This window comes from Hyla sarda, chromosome 10 (genome assembly GCF_029499605.1).
Source record: "Hyla sarda isolate aHylSar1 chromosome 10, aHylSar1.hap1, whole genome shotgun sequence".
Lineage (NCBI taxonomy): Eukaryota > Metazoa > Chordata > Amphibia > Anura > Hylidae > Hyla > Hyla sarda.
Genome location: NC_079198.1, coordinates 135,746,688 through 135,769,482, shown reverse-complemented (window position 1 = coordinate 135,769,482; position 22,795 = coordinate 135,746,688). Strand labels below are relative to the sequence as shown.

Sequence of the window (22,795 nt, the reverse complement as noted above, 5' to 3'; positions counted from 1 at the left end):
TAAAGTGTTCCTATTATCTCAGGTGACTTTTCAGGATAGTTAACCTGTGTGTACAGCACTATTTCTGGCCATTATATAACTTTTAGATGGTGTTTTTTTTTTTTAGCATATTTCTGCTCTTCAGGCTTTATCTCTAACTTACAGTTCTCCCAGAGCTGGTGGGTGGGGCTCCCTTCTTCATAGATTTGTATTGGCTTGTCTTGCAGACACAGGACAAAGCTGAGCTGCTATTCAGAGTGGAATAAAGTCTCACTGGAGAGTAGGGACAGGGAAGAAGCTTGATAACAGAAGAAAGAAGCATTTTTGTATAATAAAGAAAATTACAATGCTTTCTATATTCACTTCTACTATTGAACTATGCAAGGTTTGTCCAAATGACAAGCACCTAATTCACTTTTCTTTGAGAATGTTCCTGTCATCTATTAGGTAAATTGCAGAAGAGATTGTATTTTTGAATTGTACGGTGAATTAGGGGATTGAACCTATCAATGAATGTAGATATAAAAGATCTCGATTTTCCACTCAGAGCACATTTTTGCCAAATGGAACATCTTAGGAAGATATTTTAGACTATTTTGCATGGGCAGTGTCCATATACCCTCGGCACATCCATAGCCTCCATTACCTGAAGGAAGCCAAAAAAGTGTTGTTTTAACCTCCATTTGGGTGGTATTTGCCAGGGTTTGCTTGCATACACTTAGAAAGCTGTTCCCTAATCTTAGAGCATGGTGGGAACACTTTAGGCATGTAAAATGATGTTCACAATAAATGGGGTGTCAGGCAGGGGGCATTTTTAACTGCATAGCCCAGACTACATTGAAAATAAAAGTGGTACACTTACTTGGCCCACTCCCCACCACTGCTGGATTTCCGAGCACCCGATCTCCGCCGCAGCCCTCCTCACTACTTCCGCTGATGTTCCATTCACAGTGTCTGCAATTTTTGTCCACACAGAACATAAAGTAAAAGTAGTGAAGAGGACTCACTAGTGGCGAGGGCCAAGCGCTTGGGAAACTGGTAGGGGAGAGAGCCAGGTAAATCAGGATATATAGTAGTTACACCCCTCCCCTCTAGCTCTATCTGTATACTGCTGCTATCTCTATGTGATCAGGATATATAGTAGTTACACCCATCCCCTCTAGCTCTATCTGTATGCTGCTGCTGCAGCTGCTATCTCTATGGGATGAGGATATATAATAGTTATACCCCTCCCCACCAGCTCTATCTGTATACTGCTGCTGCTATCTCTATGGGACCAGGATATATAATAGTAATTACCCCCCCCCCCCCACCAGCTCTATCTGTATACTGCTGCTGCTAACACTATGGAATCAGGACATACAAAAAGTTACACATCTCCCCTCAAGCTTGATTCATACATTGCTTTTTTGCAGTTTTTTCACAAAAACACTTGTTTTTCCATTGTTCCATTTTACCACAATTCTGCAAATCAAAGTAAAAACTATTTTTACAGCAATTTAGGAGATTTGCAGAGCAGCCAAAACATAGCCACAAATATGAAAACTATGATTTGTATGTTATAGAGTAAATAAATAGCTGACTATGATAAAGGAGACTGTCCCTATTTCCGCCCATGGTTTGGTAGCAAGAAACGTATAAATGTTACTAAGGTTTAAAAGGAACCGGTTATGTACAAATGGCCTGGATGAAATTCATGTTTTCTCTGTATAATTACAGCGAAACAAAGTACATGTTACCCTGGGACAACATGTGAAACGCTGGTCTAGATCTACATATTACCAGGCAGAGTTGTAGAGTTAATGGGGGAGATTTATTAACCCCTTCATGACCCAGCCCATTTTCACCTTCATGACCTGGGCATTTTTTGAAAATCTGACCACTGTCACTTTAAACATTAATAACTTTGGAATGCTTTTACTTATCATTCTGATTCCGAGATTGTTTTTTCGTGACATATTCTACTTTATGTTATCGGTAAAATTTCACTGATATTTGTATCCTTTCTTGGTAAAAAATCTAAAAATTTCATGAAAATTTTGAAAATTTTGCATTTTTCTAACTTTGAAAGTCTCTGCTTGAAAGGAAAATGGATATTCCAAATAAATTACATATTGATTCACATATACAATATGTCTACTTTGTGTTTGCATTAAAAAATTGACAAGTTTTTACTTTTGGAAGACACCAGAGGGCTTCAAAGTTCCGCAGCAATTTTCCAATTTTTCTCAAGATTTTCAAAATCGTAATTTTTCAGGGCCCAGTTCAGGTTGGAAGTGGATTTTAAGGATCTTCATATTAGAAATACCCCATAAATGACCCCATTATAAAAACTGCACCCCCCAAAGTATTCAAAATGACATTCAGTAAGTGTTTTAACCCTTTAGGTGTTTCACAGGAATAGCAGCAAAGTGAAGGAGAAAATTCTAAATCTTCATTTTTTACACTCGCATTTTCTTGTAGACCCAATTTTTGAATTTTTACAAGGGGTAAAAGGAGAGAAATCCCCCTAAAATTGGTAACCCAATTTCTCTTGAGTAAGGAAATACCTCATATGCGTATGTAAAGTGTTCGGCGGGCGCAGTAGAGGGCTCAGAAGGGAAGGAGCGACAATGGGATTTTGGAGAGTGAGTTTTTCTGAAAGGGTTTTTGGGGGGCATGTCCCATTTAGGAAGCCCCTATGGTGCCAGAACAGTGGACCCCCCCACATGTGACCCCATTTTGGAAACTATACCCCTCATGGAATTTAATAAGGGGTGCAGTGAGCATTTACACCCCACTGGCGTTTGACAGATATTTGAAACAGTGGACTGTGCAAATCAAAAATTTTATTTTTCATTTTCACAGACCACTGTTCCAAAAATCTGTCATACACCAGTGGGGTGTAAATGCTCACTGCACCCCTTATTACATTACATGAGGGGTGTAGTTTCCAAAATGGGGTCACATGTGGATATTTATTGTTTTGCGTTTGTCAGAACTGCTGTAACAATCAGCCACCCCTGTGCAAATCGCCTCAAATGTACATGGTGCACTCTCCCTTCTGGGCCTTGTTGTGCGCCCCCAGAGCACTTTGCGCCCACATATGGGGTATCTCCGTACTCAGGAGAAATTGCGTTACAAATTTAGAGGGTCTTTTTTCCCTTTTACCTCTTGTGAAAATGAAAAGTATAGGGCAACACCAGCATGTCAGTGTAAAAAATTTATTTTTTTACACTAACATGCTGGTGTAGACCCCAACTTCACCTTTCCATAAGGGGTTAAAGAAGAAAAAGCCCCCCAAAATTTGTAAGGCAATTTCTCCCGAGTACGGCGATACCCCATATGTGTCCCAAAACTGTTGCCCTGAAATACGACAGGGCTCCAAAGTGAGAGAGCGCCATGCGCATTTGAGGCCTGAATTAGGGATTTGCATAGGGGTGGACATAGGGGTATTCTACGCCAGTGATTCCCAAACAGGGTGCCTCCAGCTGTTGCAAAACTCCCAGCATGCCTGGACAGTCAATGGCTGTCCGGCAATACTGGGAGTTATTATTTTGCAACAGCTGGAGGCTCCGTTTTGGAAACAGTAGTGTACCAGACGTTTTTCATTTTTTGGGGGGAGGGGGGCTGTGTAGGGGTATGTGTATATGTAGTGTTTACTTTTTATTTTAGGTTAGTGTCAGTGTAGTGTAGTGTTTTTAGGGTACAGTCACATGGGCAGAGGTTCACAGCAAGTTTGCCGCTGGAAGTTTGAGCTGCAGCGCAAAATTTGCGCCATCTCAAACTTGCAGCACTCACTGTAAACCTCCGCCCATGTGAGTGTACCCTGCACATTCACATTGGGGGGAGGGGGCAAACATCCAGCTGTTGCAAACTCCGAGCATGCCCTTTGGCTGTCCGTGCATGCTGGGAGTTGTAGTTTTGCAACAGCTGGAGGAACACTGGTTTGGAAACACTAAGTTAAGTAATAAACTTTCAAGTGTTTTGCAACCAAACTTAGTGTTTCCAAACCAGTGTGCCTCCAGCTGTTGCAAAAATACAACTCCCAGCATGCATGGTCTGTCAGTGCATGCTGGGAGTTATAGTTTTGCAACAATTGCAACAGCTGGAGGCACTGAGGTAGGAAACAGACAATGTTTCCCAACTAGTGTGCCTCCAGTTGTTGCAAAACTACAACTCCCAGCATGCCCAGACTGCCAAGGCATGCTGGAAGTTGTTGTTCGGCAATATCTGAAGGATCAGATGTTGCCGAACTACAACTTCCAGCATGCTTGGGCAGTCTGGGCATGCTGGGAGTTGTAGTTTTGCAACATCTGGAGGTGCACAGTTTGGAGACCACTGTATAATGGTCTCCAATCTGTGCTCTTCCAGATGTTAGAGAACTACAACTCCCAGCATGCCTGGACAGACTGAGCATGCTGAGATTTGTAGTTTTGCAACATCTGGAAGAGCACAGATTGGAGACCATTATAAAGTGGTCTCCAAACTGTGGACCTCCAGATGTTGCAAAACTACAACTCCCAGCATGCCCAGAAAGCCAAAGGCTGTCTGGGCATGCTGGGAGTTGCAGTTTTGAAACTCTCAGAGGCAGCAGTGAGATCGCTTTACGGCGATCTCACTGCTGCCAATGAAGATGCCGCACTGCTGCCGGAAACTCACCTCCGTGACGCAGCGCCGCCGGGACCGCACGGAGGACGCCGGGACCGCACGGAGGACGCTGGGACCGCTCGGGACACCGCTCGGACGGGTAAGTGACACCAGGGGACGGGTCAGGGACACTTAGCAGAGCGGTGTGTGTCCCGATCCCCGTGATCGGGACTCACACACCGCGCTGCTAAGTATTTTCATAGCGAAACGCTGCTATCAGCTACTCAGATTTGACCAGCTGATAGCAGCGATCGCTGTGGGGGGTGGGGGATGAAACCCCCCGTGGTCGCACGGTAAGATGGCTGGCTATCAGTGATAGCCACCATCTTTCCGGGCGCTGCGGGATGCCGCGAGTAGCGGCAGTAATGTCCATGACGTACCTGTATGTCATGGGTCGGGAACACCTTGCCACCCATGACGTACAGGTATGTCATAGGTCGGGAAGGGGTTAAAACCCGCCCAGAGGTAAAGTTGCTGAGTTGCCCATAGCAACCAATCAGATCACTTCTTTCATTTATCTGATTGGTTGCTATGGGCAACTCAGCAACTTTACCTCTGGACGGGTCTTGATAAATCTCCCCCATTAACTCTACAACTCTGCCTGGTAATATGTAGATCTAGACCGGCGTTTATCAACAAGTATGCCTCCAGCTGTTGCAAAACTACAACTCCTAGCATGCCCGGACAGCCTTTGGCTGTCCGGGCATGCTGGGAGTTGTTGTTTTGCAACAGCTGGAGGCATGCCAGTTGGAAAACACTGATTTCGACTGTAGGAGACGAAAACTGGTGATTTTGTCCATAGCAACCAACTACAGCTCAGCTTGCAAGTTTATTCAGGAAAGGAGAGAATGGGTCTGGAGACTGGGCTGTCAGGTACCAAATATGGATATTATATTTCTTTTCTTCAGAATGGATCATCCAGGGATGATTAAAAAAAAAAAAAAAAAAAAAAAAAAGCCTCAACGTATTACAGACTTGTTACTAGTAAAGTAATTCATCATGTCAGATCCGATTTTTGTTGTCAGATTTTTTTATTTTAATTTTTTTTTTTATATGGGCAACTCAGCAACTTTTCCCCTAGACGGGTTTTGATAACTCTTCCCCATTGTTCTTATTCCTTGGCACCTACATCATAGAATTTCCTCATGTTCTGTGATAGCCACAGTGAAAGTATTTATTTAGTACGGTATTTTTAATCTGCTTTATGTATAAAAGCTTTAATAAAATTCTATTTTTCGTTATAAATACACAAATGTATCAAACATCCCATGGTAACAGATGACACTTCGAAGGGGCTTTGAGTACATCATGGAGAAAAATAAAAAAAGAGGAACATAGATATAATATTAAAGGGACATTTAAAGGGGTTATCAAGCTGGGGAGGGATCTTTGGTCATTGCACAGTAAATATAAAAACAAACAATAATAATAAAAATAAATAAAAACATTTACGCACCTCAAGCATTCCTGTGTTGCCTCCCGCTCTGCTCCCTTGGCAGCGATCCTCTTCATGTTAGAAATCGTGACACTTGGGCCCGGAGTGTCACACTGCTCTCAGCCAATCACTGGCAAAGGCGGGACATTGCCGTGGCCAGTGATTGGCTAACGGGCCCGACATGATTCCGAGCCCAAGTGTCACGATTTCTGGGAGGAAGAGGACCGAAGGCACCGCAACAACACTCGTGGGAAGGTTTGTTTTTATTTACTGTGCAGTGGCCAAAAGGTCCATCCTCGGGGATAACTTTTTTACAGACTATAGCTAGACTAAGAGTTTCTGCAGCATTTAGACTAAGGGAATGCTGGGAGCTGAAAGCTTTCGACGGCTTGAAAGCCCCAGGTTGGAGACCACGTGACTGGAGTTACATATGGTGGCTATTACAGATTTTAAAGGGGTACTCCAGAGAATAGGGGGATAAGTGTCTGATCACAGGCATGGGAGAAGGTTTTTTTTAGGGCCGATAACGATAATCTGTTGCCTTTCAGGCCGATAGCCGATAACTTATACCGATATTCTGGTATAAGTTATCGGCTATTTCACCCCCCCCCCCTCCCCCGAAGAAGCGGCTGCAGATCATTGATTTAAAGCGGGCCCTTTAAATCAACGAACTGCAGCGGCTTTTGCGGGGCCAGAGACCGTCGCCGCCACCCGCTTCTCTCCCCCTGCCTGTCCAACCACCGCCGCTGCCCCATTGCCTCCCCATCCCCAGTTTTATAATTACCTGTGTCCGGGGTCCGCGCTACTTCTGGCTCCAGCGGCATCCTGAGCTGTCACTGTGCACACTGACGTCGTGTTGAGGAGGTCACTCGTCATTGCGCAGCGCACAGCGTAACGCAGGTCGCCGCAGGAGACAGAAGTAGCGCGGACCCCGGGAACAGGTAATCATAAAACCGGTGATGGGGAGGCAATGGGGCAGCGGCCTGTCTGTGGCCGGGGCGGTGCGGTGGGGGGGGCGTGCAGGGCATTATCGGATTATCGGCAAGGTAATTACCGATAACGTCCAAAATCGTGAATATCGGCAGATAATATCGGCGAAACCGATAATCGGTTGCTCCCTACTATGGACCCACCTTACCCACCTCAGCAGGGACGCCCCACTACCAAGCAGTCACTACCAAGATGAGTACATTCCGCAGGTGAAGGCCAAAGTGTTCAAAGGGCCCGATTCTGGAAATTGTGGGGTATCACAGAGGGCAATACCCACACCTCTCCCCTCAATGATCAGCCACAGGATAGGAGATACTTTATACAAGCTATATATAAATTTGTTTGTTCTTTTGTTCTTTTCTCTACTACACACCAATCACACATATTATGACACAATCCACTTTTTGCATTATGTAACCGTACAGAAAATTAAATAAACGCAATAGTTGTCAGTCAGTAGTGACAGTCACACAAACTCAATGGCCCTCATTTACTATTCTAAACCCGACCTCTTTTGTCGGGTTTTTTTGGCGCAGCTTTGTCTGCGCCATGTCGCAGACATCGTGCGCCAGTCTGTGACACGATGCGACATTTTTTCCCGACGGACCCGATGTGGATTCTCCCAAACCCGAAAAAAGGGCGTAACCCGACATTTCTGAGCTTTCCCACGTATTTATTAAGGTTTCCAACTCGAATTTGTTGAATTGTTGTGGATTTTTTCCCGACAGCTCAGAGGAGTTGGAAACCAAAACCAACAAAACCCACGTGCGACAAACAGGATGCGACATAATAATAAATACCAGGGGAAAAAAGCAGTCGGGTAAGAAAGCAACATAGACTTACAACCCGATTTTCTTAGTAAATGAGGGCCAATGACATCAATTCTTGTTGATTTATAGGTGAACAGCCCAACCAAGTGCAGGGGGATCAGACAACAGAAATCATTGTGTGGTCCTGGAGTTACACGTGTTCAGACAGCTGACAATACACTAAAATACCGAGAGCTGGCGACAGCTGTGCACTAAGTGGAGGAGGAGGCTCAGAATGAGGCCATTGGAAGGAATAAAAGTGCGTTCACACGGCCGTCTGTCCCCGGCTTTTATCCCTGTTTCGGTTCCGTTCTCGCAGGCTGTAAACGGATTAAAAAACAGGTTTATAAAAACCCCATTCATATCAATGTTTTTACAATCCGTTTCCATCCGTTTGCACTCGTCTGCACTCATTTCCGTTTTTTTTTTATGGCACCGTTTTGTTTCTTCAATCAAAAAAACGGAAGAGAAAACAGATACAGTAAATTTAAAATTGACGTCTATGGAAAACGGATGAGCCTTTAAAGTCATCTTTTTGCATCTGTTTTCTTGATCCGTTTTTACTTCTGAGCATGCTCAGAACAAAAACATTTTTTTTTGGTTTATTAACTGAACAATAACGGATCCAAACGGATACAAATGGATAACCTTTGTTTGCATCCATTATTGTCCTTTTTTTTTAAGTCTGTTTTTATTTTTGATGGTAGAAGAACGGGACGGGTCTAGACGGCCGTGTGAACGCAGCCTAAGTTGTACATATGAAAGGAAAATACTAAAATAAAAAATAAATATGACAACATAAATTGGATCTGACATGTTGAATTACTTTACTAGTAACAAGTCTGTAATACATTGAGGCTTTTTTATTTTATTTTTTTTAAATCATCCCTGGATGATCCATTCAAAAGAAAAGAAATATAATATCCATATTTGGTACCTGACCGCCCAGTCTCCAGCCCCATTCTCTCCTTTCCTGAATAAACTTGTAAGCTGAGCTGTGGTTGGTTGCTTGCTCTGGACAAAATCACACCAGACTGATCATTCTGAGCCCTAGTCTAAAGCAGTGTTTCCCAGCTGGCATGCCTCCAGCTGTTGCAAAACAACAACTCCCAGCATGCCCGGACAGCCTTCGGCTGTCCGGGCATGCTAGGAGTTGTAGTTTTGCAACAGCTGGAGGCATATTTGTTGGTAAACGCTGATCTACATATTACCAGGCAGAGTTGTAGAGTTACCAAAACCTGTCCAGAGGAAAAGTCGCTGAGTTGCCCATAGCAACCAATCAGATCGCTTCTTTCATTTTTGAAAAGGCCTCTGAAAAATGAAAAAAGTAATCTGATTGGTTGCTATAAGCAACTCAGCAACCTTTCCTCTGGACAGTTTTGATAAATTTCCCAAAATGTACCGGTATGTATATACAGAGCAAAAATAGTACACATTTAGCTAAGGTAGAGAGTATGAGACATAACACAATTAGGGTAGGGAAGTTAGGAAGTTATAAGATATAAATTAAAGGGGTATTCCAGGCAAAAACCTTTTTTTTATATATCAACTGGCTCCGGAAAGTTAAACAGATTTGTAAATTACTTCTATTAAAAAATCTTAATCCTTCCAATAGTTATTAGCTTCTGAAGTTTTCTGTCTAACTGCTCAATGATGATGTCACGTCCAGGGAGCTGTGCATGATGGGAGAATATCCCCATAGGAACTGAACAGCTCCCGGGACGTGAGTCATCAGAAAGCAGTTAGACAGAAAACAGCAACTCAACTTCAGAAGCTAATAACTATTGGCAGGATTAAGATTTTTTAATAGAAGTAATTTACAAATCTGTTTAACTTTAAATTATATACACATACACACAAAAAAGGAATCTCTCCGCAGCACACAGATGAAGTGGAAAAATCAAGAGTGGTTTATTCCATAAAAATGTGTTTTCACTGCAAGCGACGTTTCGACCAGACTCACCTCATTTTCAAGCAGTGCCAACGACTAGGTGATAGGGGGTGAGCCTGGTCAAAACGTTGCTTGCTGTGAAAACACTTTTTTATGGAATAAACCACTCTTGATTTTTTCACTTCATCTGTGTGCTGCGGAGAGATTCTTTTTTTGTATTCGTTTGGTGGGCTCTTGACCACAGCCCTAGAAACTGCGAGCACCGAGCAATCATCTGAACGTTTTTTGGTCTGCTCTTCTACTCCCTACTATATATATATATATATATATATATATATATATATATATTTAGTATAATTAATTTACTGTCACTCATAAGGCGGAGATGGTAAATATTATAAAACAATACAAGTTCCTTTCTTGTTAGTATAGTGGTCAGAATTTCATTCCTTCACAGAGAGGTATAGGTGGTAAAGAGTAGCTCCCACCATGTGTTAGAAAAATAAAAAAATAAAAGTTTCTGTCCCTGCCTATTACATAGTGTTACATAGTTAGTACGGTTGAAAAAAGACATACGTCCATCAAGTTCAACCAGGGTATTGAAGGGTAGGGGTGTGACGCGATATTGGGGAAGGGATGGGATCTATCCCTAACCCCATTCCTGCCTTTTTTTTTCCTACCTTAGAAATGTCTTTTTGTCTACCTGATAATATGCTCACTTACCAGGCACACTTCCCAGCAGGCGCAATGTGAGCGGCCAATAGCACGGCAGACTACTCCGGGGTCTACTCCTCCGTGTTTATCAGTGTAGTGTTATCCAGGGAGGAGGAGTATAGGAGCATCACCCACCTGCCGTGCTACTCTACACCGCCGAGACCTGGGACCAAAACGAAATATAATATGTGAAATAAGACCTCAGATCAGACTTACCCGTACAGGAAATGTACAGTCCTGGAGCATCAGCGTGGCACAGATTCAGTGCCTCCAGACTGTACATGCCGGGGGCGGGGACGGCCAATGCGCGCAGCCCAGGCATTCACTGCGCTCGCTCCCACCTTTCTGATTGACAGGGAGGGAGCAAGCGCAGGCTGACTGAATTCGGACCAAATGCCCAGCCAGGATTGGTCCGAATTCAGCTGTGACATCACAGCAGGCTGCAGCCGGCCACTAGGAGGGAGACCCCTAGTGGCTGGATTTCAAGAGCAAAATAAAATAATTTAACCACAAAATAAATAATAGAAGTATATTACAGATATGTTGCAGTACAATACATATATATATATATATACACACACACACACACACTCCAAAGCCGACACACTACCTGGATATGATCCCTATGATATGCTTGGCCCCTGTGGCCCCTATTGTCTTCTCTGGCTGCTTTATAAGCTTTGCCATTTTCTACTCCCCTTCAGCATGAATACTACAAGTCCCTGCAGACATTGCAGCTTGGCTTTCGTCCAGCTCCCTCTCTGAGAGCAGCCCCCATCCTCCTGCTTTGTAAGCAGAGAGATTCAGTGTGTGATTGGCTGAGGCTGCCATACCTCCCAGCACTAAACAAAGCCGAAACAACTTAGTCTGTTGCTCTCAGAAGGGTGGGGCTGCTTCCAGGGACTTGGACAGAGACACAGTGGATGGCTGGATGATGTCTTTTCCTCAATCCCTCTATGTAAGTGACAAGTGAAAGAGGGTAAACAGCTCTATTTAACTTATGAATGATATTTAGACAAATAGGTTGGTGAGAGGGAAAGGATGGTCTATGGGTTTAGTTCCCCACAGTAACCCTTTAAATCATAGATTGAGACTAAAGTGATCAGAATACAGATTTTCCAGAAGTTGCATAGACTTGAATGGGACTTCTGGCAAAGCCCTGATTGCTTTAGCAGCATGCAGGTTATGATACAAAGTTGCTTAGAGATTTAAAACAGACAGACCAACATTGGAGTTGCGCTTTAAAAGGTATAACAAGTTATACAATTATAAATTAAACTAATATACTCGCTATATATAATAAAAGATTCCTTTGACTATTTACCAGCTACACATATAGCTGAGCTAGGGTTTACGGGATATAACAAAAACACAGTACAGTGATCCTCCGAACTACGATGGCCCCGACATCTTATAATTTCAGCATACGATCACTCTCAGAGACCATCGCATGTTGAAGGCAGCATCAACATACAATGCTTTTGTATGTCAGGCACATCGCATAAACGGCTATCTGGCAGCGCAGACTGCTTCAGCTGCCACCGGATAGCCGTTTAATGTGCCCCGTGTGCTCCGGTGAGTGTCACTCACCTGTCCCCGCCGCTCCGAACTGTCCTCTTCAGGCTCCGCTGCATGGCCGTTGCTCTCCTTTGTCGTCATCACTTAGCCGTCCTGTCATCCAATAGGAGCGGCGTGCGCACCGCCGTGATGGCGGCGATGGAGAGAGACGATCCAGGGCAGTGGTGACGGTCCGGAGCAGCGGGGACACATGAGTATAACATTCTATATTATTGTTGGACGGATCCCTCAACATACGATGGATTCAAGTAACGATGGTTCATTTGGAACAAATTACCATTGTATGTTGAGGGATCACTGAATAGATTTATAGACGTTCTTCCTTATTAGTATAAATAGGGAGACTGTTGTTTCGATTCCCTGATTGGAACACATTAAAACTTTTTTTGTCTCAATTCCATTTCCTCATAAATTTTAAGCTTAAGCAAGGACAGCCCCAACTCCTCTTGTTTGAGCTGACATTATATAATTCTATCTGATTTTAGTTTGTATACATATACAGTGACCCCCCCGACCTACGATGGCCCCGACATACGATCATTTCAACATACGATGGCCTCTCAGAGGCCATGGCATGGTGAAGGCAGCATCAACATACAATGCTTTTGTATGTCGGGGCCATCGCATAAACGGCGCTCTACATCGTCATCATCACGTCGTCCCGTCATCCAACAGGAGCAGCGTGTGTAGCGACGACAGAGAGCGAGGATGCCGGGGAAGCAGAGACCTTGCGTAGCGTCGGGGACACCTCGGGGATGCGGCGACAGCGATGGAAGGCGACATCCAGGGCAGCGGTGACGGTCCGGAGCGGCGGGGACACGTGAGTATAACCTCCAATACCAGTGGTCTTCAACCTGCGGACTTCCAGATGTTGCAAAACTACAACTCCCAGCATGCCCGGACAGCCGTTGGCTGTCCGGGCATGCTGGGTGTTGTAGTTTTGCAACATCTGGAGGTCCGCAGGTTGTAGACCACCGTCCTATACTTTACATTGCACGGATCCCTTAACATACAATGGTTTCAACAAACGATGGTTCATTTGGAACGGATTACCATTGTATGTTGAGGGACCAATGTGTATATATGTGTATATATATATATATATATATATATATATATATATATATATATACACACACATCAGATATGTAAAGTGCTATGGAATATATATTGGTGCTATATAAACAAATACAATTATATGCTACACATGACTAGAGCAGTTGTACAGTCAGGGGTGTTGCAGAATACATATATAACTATAGGAGATGGAGGTATTAGTGAAATAAAGAAGGATTTACATATACAGATGAAGGTGTTGTAGAATACACACAACTACAAGCAGGCACAGCTGGAGGCTCACTGTAGGGTCTGTCATCAGCATAGAATCACATGTAGTGCATCTGAAGCATATATCACGCTGCGGATGCACCGATGGCCGTCAGAAGAGTGAGCTCCCTGCTGCAGCTAGGTAGCTCTGTGTGTCCACTCATAGCGGTGGATTTCCCACTGTAGACACAGTGCCTGTTTATAGTAGATGCACAGCAGGAAATCGGCCGATATGAGCAGACACACATAACTAACCAGCTGCAGCAGGGAGCTTACTCTTCTGACTTCCATCTGCAGCGACAAATACGCTGCAGATTCTCTATGTGTGACCCTACCCTTAATGTCACTTATAAAGGTGAATAATTCAATTGCAAAACAAGTTAAAATCTTTGAGAAGGGAAAAGTTTAAAAAAATTATTTAAAAAAAATCACAGACTATAACCTGGTAGCATTATTGTGCACACCCTTTTATACCTGGGGATGTGGTACAAACATCAAATCCCCCGAAAGCTTGAAGGAAAACCAAAGTTTAACCTTTTGGCCATCATTTCAAAAGGTATGTTTGGTGCAAAAACAACAATGCGCATCACCTAAAGACCACCACCATACACACAGTGAAGACTGGTGGGGGGCAGCTTATGCTATGGGGCTGTTTTTCTTCAGCTGGGGCCTTACGTCGGGGTGGAGGGAATTATGAACAGTTCCAAACAACAGGCAATTTGGCCCAAAACCTTCAGGAATCCGTTAGAAAGATGAAGATAAACAATCTTTCAGCATGACAATGACCCGAAGCTCACAACCAAATCCACAAAAGCATGGTTTCACCACAAGGAGATTAACATTTTGGAATGGCCCAGACTTTAAAGGAAAGCGGTCACATATTTTCTCCCGCACTATCCAAATGTACTGGTGGATAGTGCGGGAGACGCTGATTAAAATGAGCCCTACCTTGGTCTGATCCACGCCGCCGTTCGCCCACAATTGTAGTTTGAATCTCTGTGTATATCCTGCTGTAACTGGCAAAGGCGGGGCTTCTGCGGGCTAACGGACACTGACGTCAGCGCCGCTCATGAATATTCATGAGCGGCGCTGACGTCAGTGTCCGTTAGCCCGCAGAAGCCCCGCCTTTGCCAGTTACAGCAGGATATACACAGAGATTCAAACTACAATTGTGGGCGAACGGCGGCGTGGATCAGACCAAGGTAGGGCTCGTTTTAATCAGCGTCTCCCGCACTATCCACCAATACCTGTGGATAATGCGGGAGAAAATATGTGACCGTTTCCAATCGACCATCTGTGGGGTGATGTGAAGAGGATGCACAGGAGATGTCCTTGCAATCGGATTTGGAGCAAGGAAGTGGGCAAATATTGCCAGGTCAAGATGTGCCATGCTTGTAGACAAAAAAAAAAAAAAAGACTGATTGCTATAATGAAATCAGAAAGTGCTTCAACAAAGTATTAGTTTAGGGTGTGCCCACTTATGCAACCAGGTTTTTTTCCACTCAAAGATTTCAGTTTCTTTTGTAATTGAATTAATCACATTAACCCCTTAAGGACGCAGGGTTTTTCAGTTTTTGCACTTTCGTTTTTTCCTCCTTACCTTTTAAAAATCATAACCCTTTCATTTTTCCACCTAAAAATCCATATTATGGCTTATTTTTTTGCGCCACCAATACTACTTTGCAGTGACATTAGTCATTTTACCCAAACATTCACGGCAAATTGGAAAAAAAAATCATTGTGTGAAAAAATTAAAGAAAAAACGCCATTTTGTAATTTTGGGGGCTTCCGTTTCTACGCAGTACATTTTTCGGTAAAAATGACACCTTCTCTTTATTCTATAGGTCCATATGATTAGAATGATACCCGACTTATATAGGTTTCATTTTGTCGCACTTCTGGAAAAAATCATAACTACATGCAGGAAAATGTATACGTTTAAAAATTTCATCTTTTGATCCCTATAACTTTTTTATTTTTCCACGTACAGGGCGGTATGAGGGCTCATTTTTTGCGCCATGATCTGAAGTTTTTTGATCACTTTTTGATCACTTTTCAATGGTATAAAAAGTGACCAAAAATACGCTTTTTTTGAGTTTGGAATTTTTTTGCGTTTACGCCATTGACCGTGCGGTTTAATTAACGATATTTTTATAGCTCGGACATTTACGCACGCAGCGATACCACATGTTTATTTTTATTTACACTTATTTTTTTTATGGGAAAAGGGGGGTAATTAAAACTTTTATTAGGGAAGGGGTTAAATGACCTTTATTAATACTTTTACTTCCCATAGGGACCTATAACACTGCACACACTGATCTCTCATGCTGATCATTGTTATCCCATAGGGACCTATAACACTGCACACACTGATCTCTTATACTGATCATTGTTATCCCATAGGGACCTATAACACTGCACACACTGATCTCTTATACTGATCATTGTTATCCCATAGGGACCTATAACACTGCACACGCTGATCTCTCATGCTGATCACTGGCGTGTATTAACACGCCTGTGATCAGTGTTATCGGCGCTTGACTGCTCCTGCCTGGATCTCAGGCACGGAGCAGTCATTCGTCGATCGGACACCGAGGAGGCAGGTAAGGGCACTCCCGGAGTCCTGTAAGCTGTTCGGGTGAAATCTCAGCGGTCCCGAACAGCCCAACTGAGCAGTCGGGTCACTTTCACTTCAGACGCGGCGGTCAGCTTTGATCGCCACATCTGAAGGGTTAATACAGGGCATCACAGTGATCGGTGATGTCCTGTATTAGCCGCCGGGACCGACCAGATATGCCGCGGGGACACCGTGTGACCCCTGCGGCATATCGCGGGAGCCGGCGGAGGACGTACATATATGTCCTTTGTCGTGAAGGGGTTAAAGGTGAAGAAAGTTTAGGCATGATTTATCTTTGTCCTTTCTTGAACATCAAAAGTGTGTAAACTTATAATATCCACCATACAACACTGTATATATAGATCTATACATTGCACAACTAGTGAAGACCTGTACAGCTAAATAAGTTACAAATAGAACAATTATACATTAGCAAAAATAGGATTTAGGATACATAGTATAAATCTATTCACTAGTTAGGAACATTTTAAAATACATATATAATTATACTGCTCAAAAAAAATAAAAAGGGAAAACTTCTCCCCTCAAGGAAATGAGCATTTTTTGCACATCAGACCACTGTCACTTTAAGCATCAATGAGGGACATTTATCAATGTTTGCTTATGTATTCTTTTTTTTAGTAATTTTCCCCTTACTTTTTTTTTGCTTATTTGTGACTTATTTATCAACTGCTTTCAGCCTGTTGATAATTTTCTTTCACGTAAGCAATTTTTCCTTTTTTACTTTGGTAGTAGCTTTTTCTGCTCCATGTTTGAGCTGGAGTAAATTTAGTCAATTTTTAACCCTGTTGCGACTTTCTTTGCGCAGTTGCGACTGTTGCAGTTAATAAATACCTGACTACCCGTAGTCTATTTTAAAATTATTACTACGTAGTTAATTTTTGGAAAACTTTCTTTTCTCGTTTTCCAGTCAAAATGTTGCACGAAAAATTGCGTAGTCGCAGTTGCGACAATTTTGCGACAATTATAGTAAAGCAAACCTGACTAAACCCGTTGATAAATGTCCATTAATAACTCTGGGATGCTTTTACTTTTCATTCTGATTCCGAGAATGTTTTTGTGACATATTCTACTTTATGTTAGTGGTAAATTTTTGTCGATACTTGCATAATTCCTTGGTGAAAAATTCAAAAATTTTATAAAATGTAAAAATGTAGCATTTTTTTTTCTAACAATGAAGCTCTCTGCTTATAAAGGAAAATAGACATCCCAAATAAATTATATATTGATTCCCATATACAATATGTCTACTTTATGTTTGCATCATAAAGTTGAGATGTTTTTACTTTTGGAAGACATCAGAGGCTTCAAAGTTCAGCATCAGTTTTCTGATACGTCGGTAACGGCCGACAAATCAGGACAATTGTGAGGTGGTACCACTCCTGCTGCTACAGGGTGATAGGTGCTGTCTCGGACGTCACTATCCCCTTTTTTTTTCCGGGACCTGGAATCCCCACAAATCGCCGATCTGAATTGAATTGATCGGTGATTTCCGGCGATTGCCGACATGGGGGGGGGGGGGGGGGGGGGGGAATTATTTCAGCAGGAATCCTGGTCTGGTCCACGCCAGGCAGGGACCAGAATTTCCACGGGCGTACAGGTACGCCCTGGTTCCTTAAGTCCAAGGACGTACCTGTATGCCGTGGGTCCTTAAGGGGTTAAACAACACAATGTAACTCCAAGTCAATGACACTGCTGTGAAATCACACTGTCCACTCAGGAAGAACACTGATTGACAATCAATTTCACATGGAACAGACAACAGGTGGAAATTATAGGCAATTAGCAAGACACCCCCAATAAAGGAGTGGTTCTGCAAATGGTGACCACAGACCACTACTCGGTTCCTATGCTTCCTGGCTGATGTTTTGGTCACTTTTGAATGCTGGTGGTGCTTTCACCCTAGTGGTGGCATGAGACGGAGTCTACAACCCACACAAGTGGCTCAGGTAGTGCAGCTCATCCAGGATGGCACATCAATGGTTCAGTAATGGTGTGGGGTGGCATTTCTTTGGGGGCCGCACAGCCCTCCATGTGCTTGCCAGAGGTAGCCTGACTGCCATTAGGTACCGAGATGAGATCCTCAGACCCCTTGTGAGACCATATGCTGGTGCGGTTGGGTTCCTCCTAATACAAGACAATGCTAGACCTCATGTGGCTGGAGTGTGTCAGCAGTTCCTACAAGAGGAAGGCATTGATACTATGGACTGGCCGCCCGTTCCCCAGACCTGAATCCAATTGAGTACATCTGGGACGTCTCGCTCCATCCACCACAGACTGTCCAGGAGTTGGCGGATGCTTTAGTCCAGGTCTGGGAGGACATCCCTCAGGAGACCATCCTCCACCTCATCAGGAGCATGCCCAGGCGTTGTAGGGAGGTCATACGGGCACGTGGAGGCCACACACACTACTGAACCTCATTGTGACTTGTATTAAGGACATTACATAAAGCTGGATCAGCCTGTAGTGGGGTTTTCCACTGTGATTTTGAGGGTGACTTCATATCCAGACCTCCATGGGTTGATAAATTTGATTTCCAAAAGAACAGGAATATAGGTACACTACTGTGGTAGATGTAAACAATGACATTAGCTAACCCTCAAAACTGATGTAAATTTGATTTCCATTGATAATTTTTGTGTGATTTTGTTGTCAGCGAATTCAACTATGTAAAGACGAAAGTATTTCATACGATTAGTTCATTCATTCAGATCTAGGACGTCTTATCTTAGTGTTCCCTTTATTTTTTTTGAGCAGTGTATTATATACAGAAGGTTGGATATATGGAAACCTAGTATGGATCTATTACACACATTTAAATATGTATAACTAATATATATATATATATATATATATATATATATATATACACACACACACACACACATATATATACAGGTGACGGGATATACACATAACTATACTGTGTGCACAATTATAAGGCAAATGAGTATTTTGACCATTTAATTTTTATGCATAAATTCCAACTCAAAGCTGTATAAACTTAAACTTTTATTGGGCACTGTCAGATTCAAAAAAACTTTTTATATGTACATTTTGGCAAAACATTTACCTTTCTAATATACTTCATAAGAGAAATCATGCCTTATAAAATCATGGCTTTGTCCAGGGTGAAGCACAGGCATGGACAAAGTCCAGTAAGTGAGGGTGGGCTAGCACTCCTCTATGTCCACTCCTGACTGATAGCACTCCTTTGTGCTCTAGCCTGTCCTATCAGACAGGAGAGAGCGCAGAGGAGTGCTATCAGACAGGAGAGAGCGCAGAGGAGTGCTGACAGGAGAGAGCGCAGAGGAGTGCTATCAGACAGGAGAGAGCGCAGAGGAGTGCTATCAGACAGGAGAGAGCGCAGAGGAGTGCTATCAGACAGGAGAGAGCGCAGAGGAGTGCTATCAGACAGGAGAGAGCGCAGAGGAGTGCTATCAGACAGGAGAGAGCGCAGAGGAGTGCTATCAGACAGGAGAGAGCGCAGAGGAGTGCTATCAGACAGGAGAGAGCGCAGAGGAGTGCTATCAGACAGGAGAGCGCGCAGAGGAGTGCTATCAGACAGGAGAGCGCGCAGTGGAGTGCTATCAGACAGGAGAGCGCGCAGAGGAGCGCTATCAGACAGGAGAGCGCGCAGAGGAGCGCTATCAGACAGGAGAGCGCGCAGAGGAGCGCTATCAGACAGGAGAGCGCGCAGAGGAGCGCTATCAGACAGGAGAGCGCGCAGAGGAGCGCTATCAGACAGGAGAGCGCGCAGAGGAGCGCTATCAGACAGGAGAGCGCGCAGAGGAGCGCTATCAGACAGGAGAGCGCGCAGAGGAGCGCTATCAGACAGGAGAGCGCGCAGAGGAGCGCTATCAGACAGGAGAGCGCACAGAGGAGCGCTATCAGACAGGAGAGCGCACAGAGGAGCGCTATCAGACAGGAGAGCGCACAGAGGAGCGCTATCAGACAGGAGAGCGCACAGAGGAGCGCTATCAGACAGGAGAGCGCACAGAGGAGCGCTATCAGACAGGAGAGCGCACAGAGGAGCGCTATCAGACAGGAGAGCGCACAGAGGAGCGCTATCAGACAGGAGAGCGCACAGAGGAGCGCTATCAGACAGGAGAGCGCACAGAGGAGCGCTATCAGACAGGAGAGCGCACAGAGGAGCGCTATCAGACAGGAGAGCGCACAGAGGAGCGCTATCAGACAGGAGAGCGCACAGAGGAGCGCTATCAGACAGGAGAGCGCACAGAGGAGCGCTATCAGACAGGAGAGCGCACAGAGGAGCGCTATCAGACAGGAGAGCGCACAGAGGAGCGCTATCAGACAGGAGAGCGCACAGAGGAGCGCTATCAGACAGGAGAGCGCACAGAGGAGCGCTATCAGACAGGAGAGCGCACAGAGGAGTGCTATCAGACAGGAGAGCGCACAGAGGAGTGCTATCAGACAGGAGAGCGCACAGAGGAGTGCTATCAGACAGGAGAGCGCACAGAGGAGTGCTATCAGACAGGAGAGCGCACAGAGGAGTGCTATCAGACAGGAGAGCGCACAGAGGAGTGCTATCAGACAGGAGAGCGCACAGAGGAGTGCTATCAGACAGGAGAGCGCACAGAGGAGTGCTATCAGACAGGAGAGCGCACAGAGGAGTGCTATCAGACAGGAGAGCGCACAGAGGAGTGCTATCAGACAGGAGAGCGCACAGAGGAGTGCTATCAGACAGGAGAGCGCACAGAGGAGTGCTATCAGACAGGAGAGCGCACAGAGGAGTGCTATCAGACAGGAGAGCGCACAGAGGAGTGCTATCAGACAGGAGAGCGCACAGAGGAGTGCTATCAGACAGGAGAGCGCACAGAGGAGTGCTATCAGACAGGAGAGCGCACAGAGGAGTGCTATCAGACAGGAGAGCGCACAGAGGAGTGCTATCAGACAGGAGAGCGCACAGAGGAGTACTATCAGAGAGGAGAGCGCACAGAAGAGTTCTATCAGAGAGGAGAGCGCACAGAAGAGTTCTATCAGACAGGAGAGCGCACAGAAGAGTTCTATCAGACAGGAGAGCGCACAGAGGAGTGCTATCAGACAGGAGAGCGCACAGAGGAGTGCTATCAGACAGAAGAGAGCACAGAGGAGTGCTATCAGACAGAAGAGAGCACAGAGGAGTGCTATCAGACAGGAGAGAGCACAGAGGAGTGCTATCAGACAGGAGAGCGCACAGAGGAGTGCTATCAGACAGAAGAGCGCACAGAGGAGTGCTATCAGACAGAAGAGAGCACAGAGGAGTGCTATCAGACAGGAGAGAGCACAGAGGAGTACAATCAGACAGGAGAGAGCACAGAGGAGTGCTATCAGACAGGAGAGCGCACAGGAGTGCTATCAGACAGGAGAGCGCACAGGAGTGCTATCAGACAGGAGAGAGCACAGAGGAGTGCTATCAGACAGGAGAGAGCACAGAGGAGTGCTAGCCCACCCTCACTTACTGGACTTTGTCCATGCCTGTGCTTCATCTTGGACAGAGCCATGATTTTATAAGCCATTATTTCTATGAAAAAGAAATAAAATGTTGTTATGAAGTATATTAGAAAGGTTAAAGGGAACCAATCAGCAGATTTTAGCATATATAACACTTGACAATGCGTTATATAAGATAAAATCATTATCCTCACCATCCCAGGGGACGTTTGTGCCCCCAGGGATGGTGAAGATATTAAGTTTTAAAGTCCCCCCCCCCCCCCCCCCCCCCCCCGAGGACTTCTATTTACCAGCACCCGTTTCTCCGTATTGCTTCGGCCGTGGCCCCGCCACGACGGCTTGAATGACGGTCCGAGTCACCGCCCTGCTGCGTCTGCTTAGGGAGCAGAGCGATGACGTGAGCCGCGGGGAGGATGATGATTTCAGTATATATAACATGTTGTCAAGGATTATATATGCTAAAATCTGCTGGTTGGTTCCCTTTAATGTTTTGCCAGAATGTACAACTTAAAAAAAAAATCTGAGAGCACCAATATATAATCATATCAAGTGATGTGTATTTGTATAATAAGGTAGGATACAGATTAAGGAGATTAATGTCCTATGAACAAAATTATTAGGAAGCTTCTTTTCCTCAGGCAAAATGGACTAAATTAAACCGACTCTCAAAAGGTCAAAAATTGTAAAAAGTCTTTCAGAGGGTTCAGGTCTCTGGAAATTACTAAGATACTGAGGAATGATCACAGAACCATCAAACCAAGATATGTGGTGAGAAATAAAAACAAATAAAAAACACACAAATGAATTGCCAAAGATACAAGGAAACCATTATCCTCCAGTGCTGTCATATTCCAGAACTGTAACCTCCCCTGAGCGGCCGGAAGTGTAAGGGGGTCAGAGACAAGGACCCGACCACCAAGAACAACGACTTCTACCGCTCGTTCTCCTGATCGGTGGAGGTCTGAACGCTCAGGACAAGTCAAAGGTTTTTCCAAATGACAGGTAATCTTTATATATTCAGGTATAAAACTCTTAATATTTTGGATTGATGGGGAGAACCGTAATTGTTCAATAATAAAATTAATCCTCACAATTTGTCTAATAATTGTGTCCACAGTGTAGATCTATATATCTCACCTAATGGAGTTGTACAATACAATTATATATACAGGTGGGGGGTATACATCTAACTATTATATACAGGTGGGGGGTATACATCTAACTATTATATACAGGTGGGGGGTATACATCTAACTATTATATATACAGGTGGGGGGTATACATCTAACTATTATATATACAGGTGGGGGGTATACATCTAACTATTATATATACAGGTGGGGGGT

The 22,795-nt window shown here is 44.3% G+C and overlaps 2 protein-coding genes across 3 annotated transcripts in view; one reads left to right on the top strand and one right to left on the bottom strand.

Annotated features, from left to right (window-relative positions):
• Window positions 1-22,795, bottom strand: part of LOC130293310 (zinc finger protein 569-like) — a 66,113-nt gene that overhangs the window by 41,053 nt on the left and 2,265 nt on the right. The window lies entirely within an intron of this gene.
• LOC130293281 (olfactory receptor 1E5-like) overlaps window positions 13,832-22,795 on the top strand; it is a 43,061-nt gene continuing 34,097 nt past the window's right edge. Inside the window, exon 1 of the mRNA XM_056541784.1 lies at window positions 13,832-13,907. Within this exon, the coding sequence (XP_056397759.1) occupies window positions 13,832-13,907 (76 nt within the window). The remainder of the gene's footprint in view (window positions 13,908-22,795) is intronic.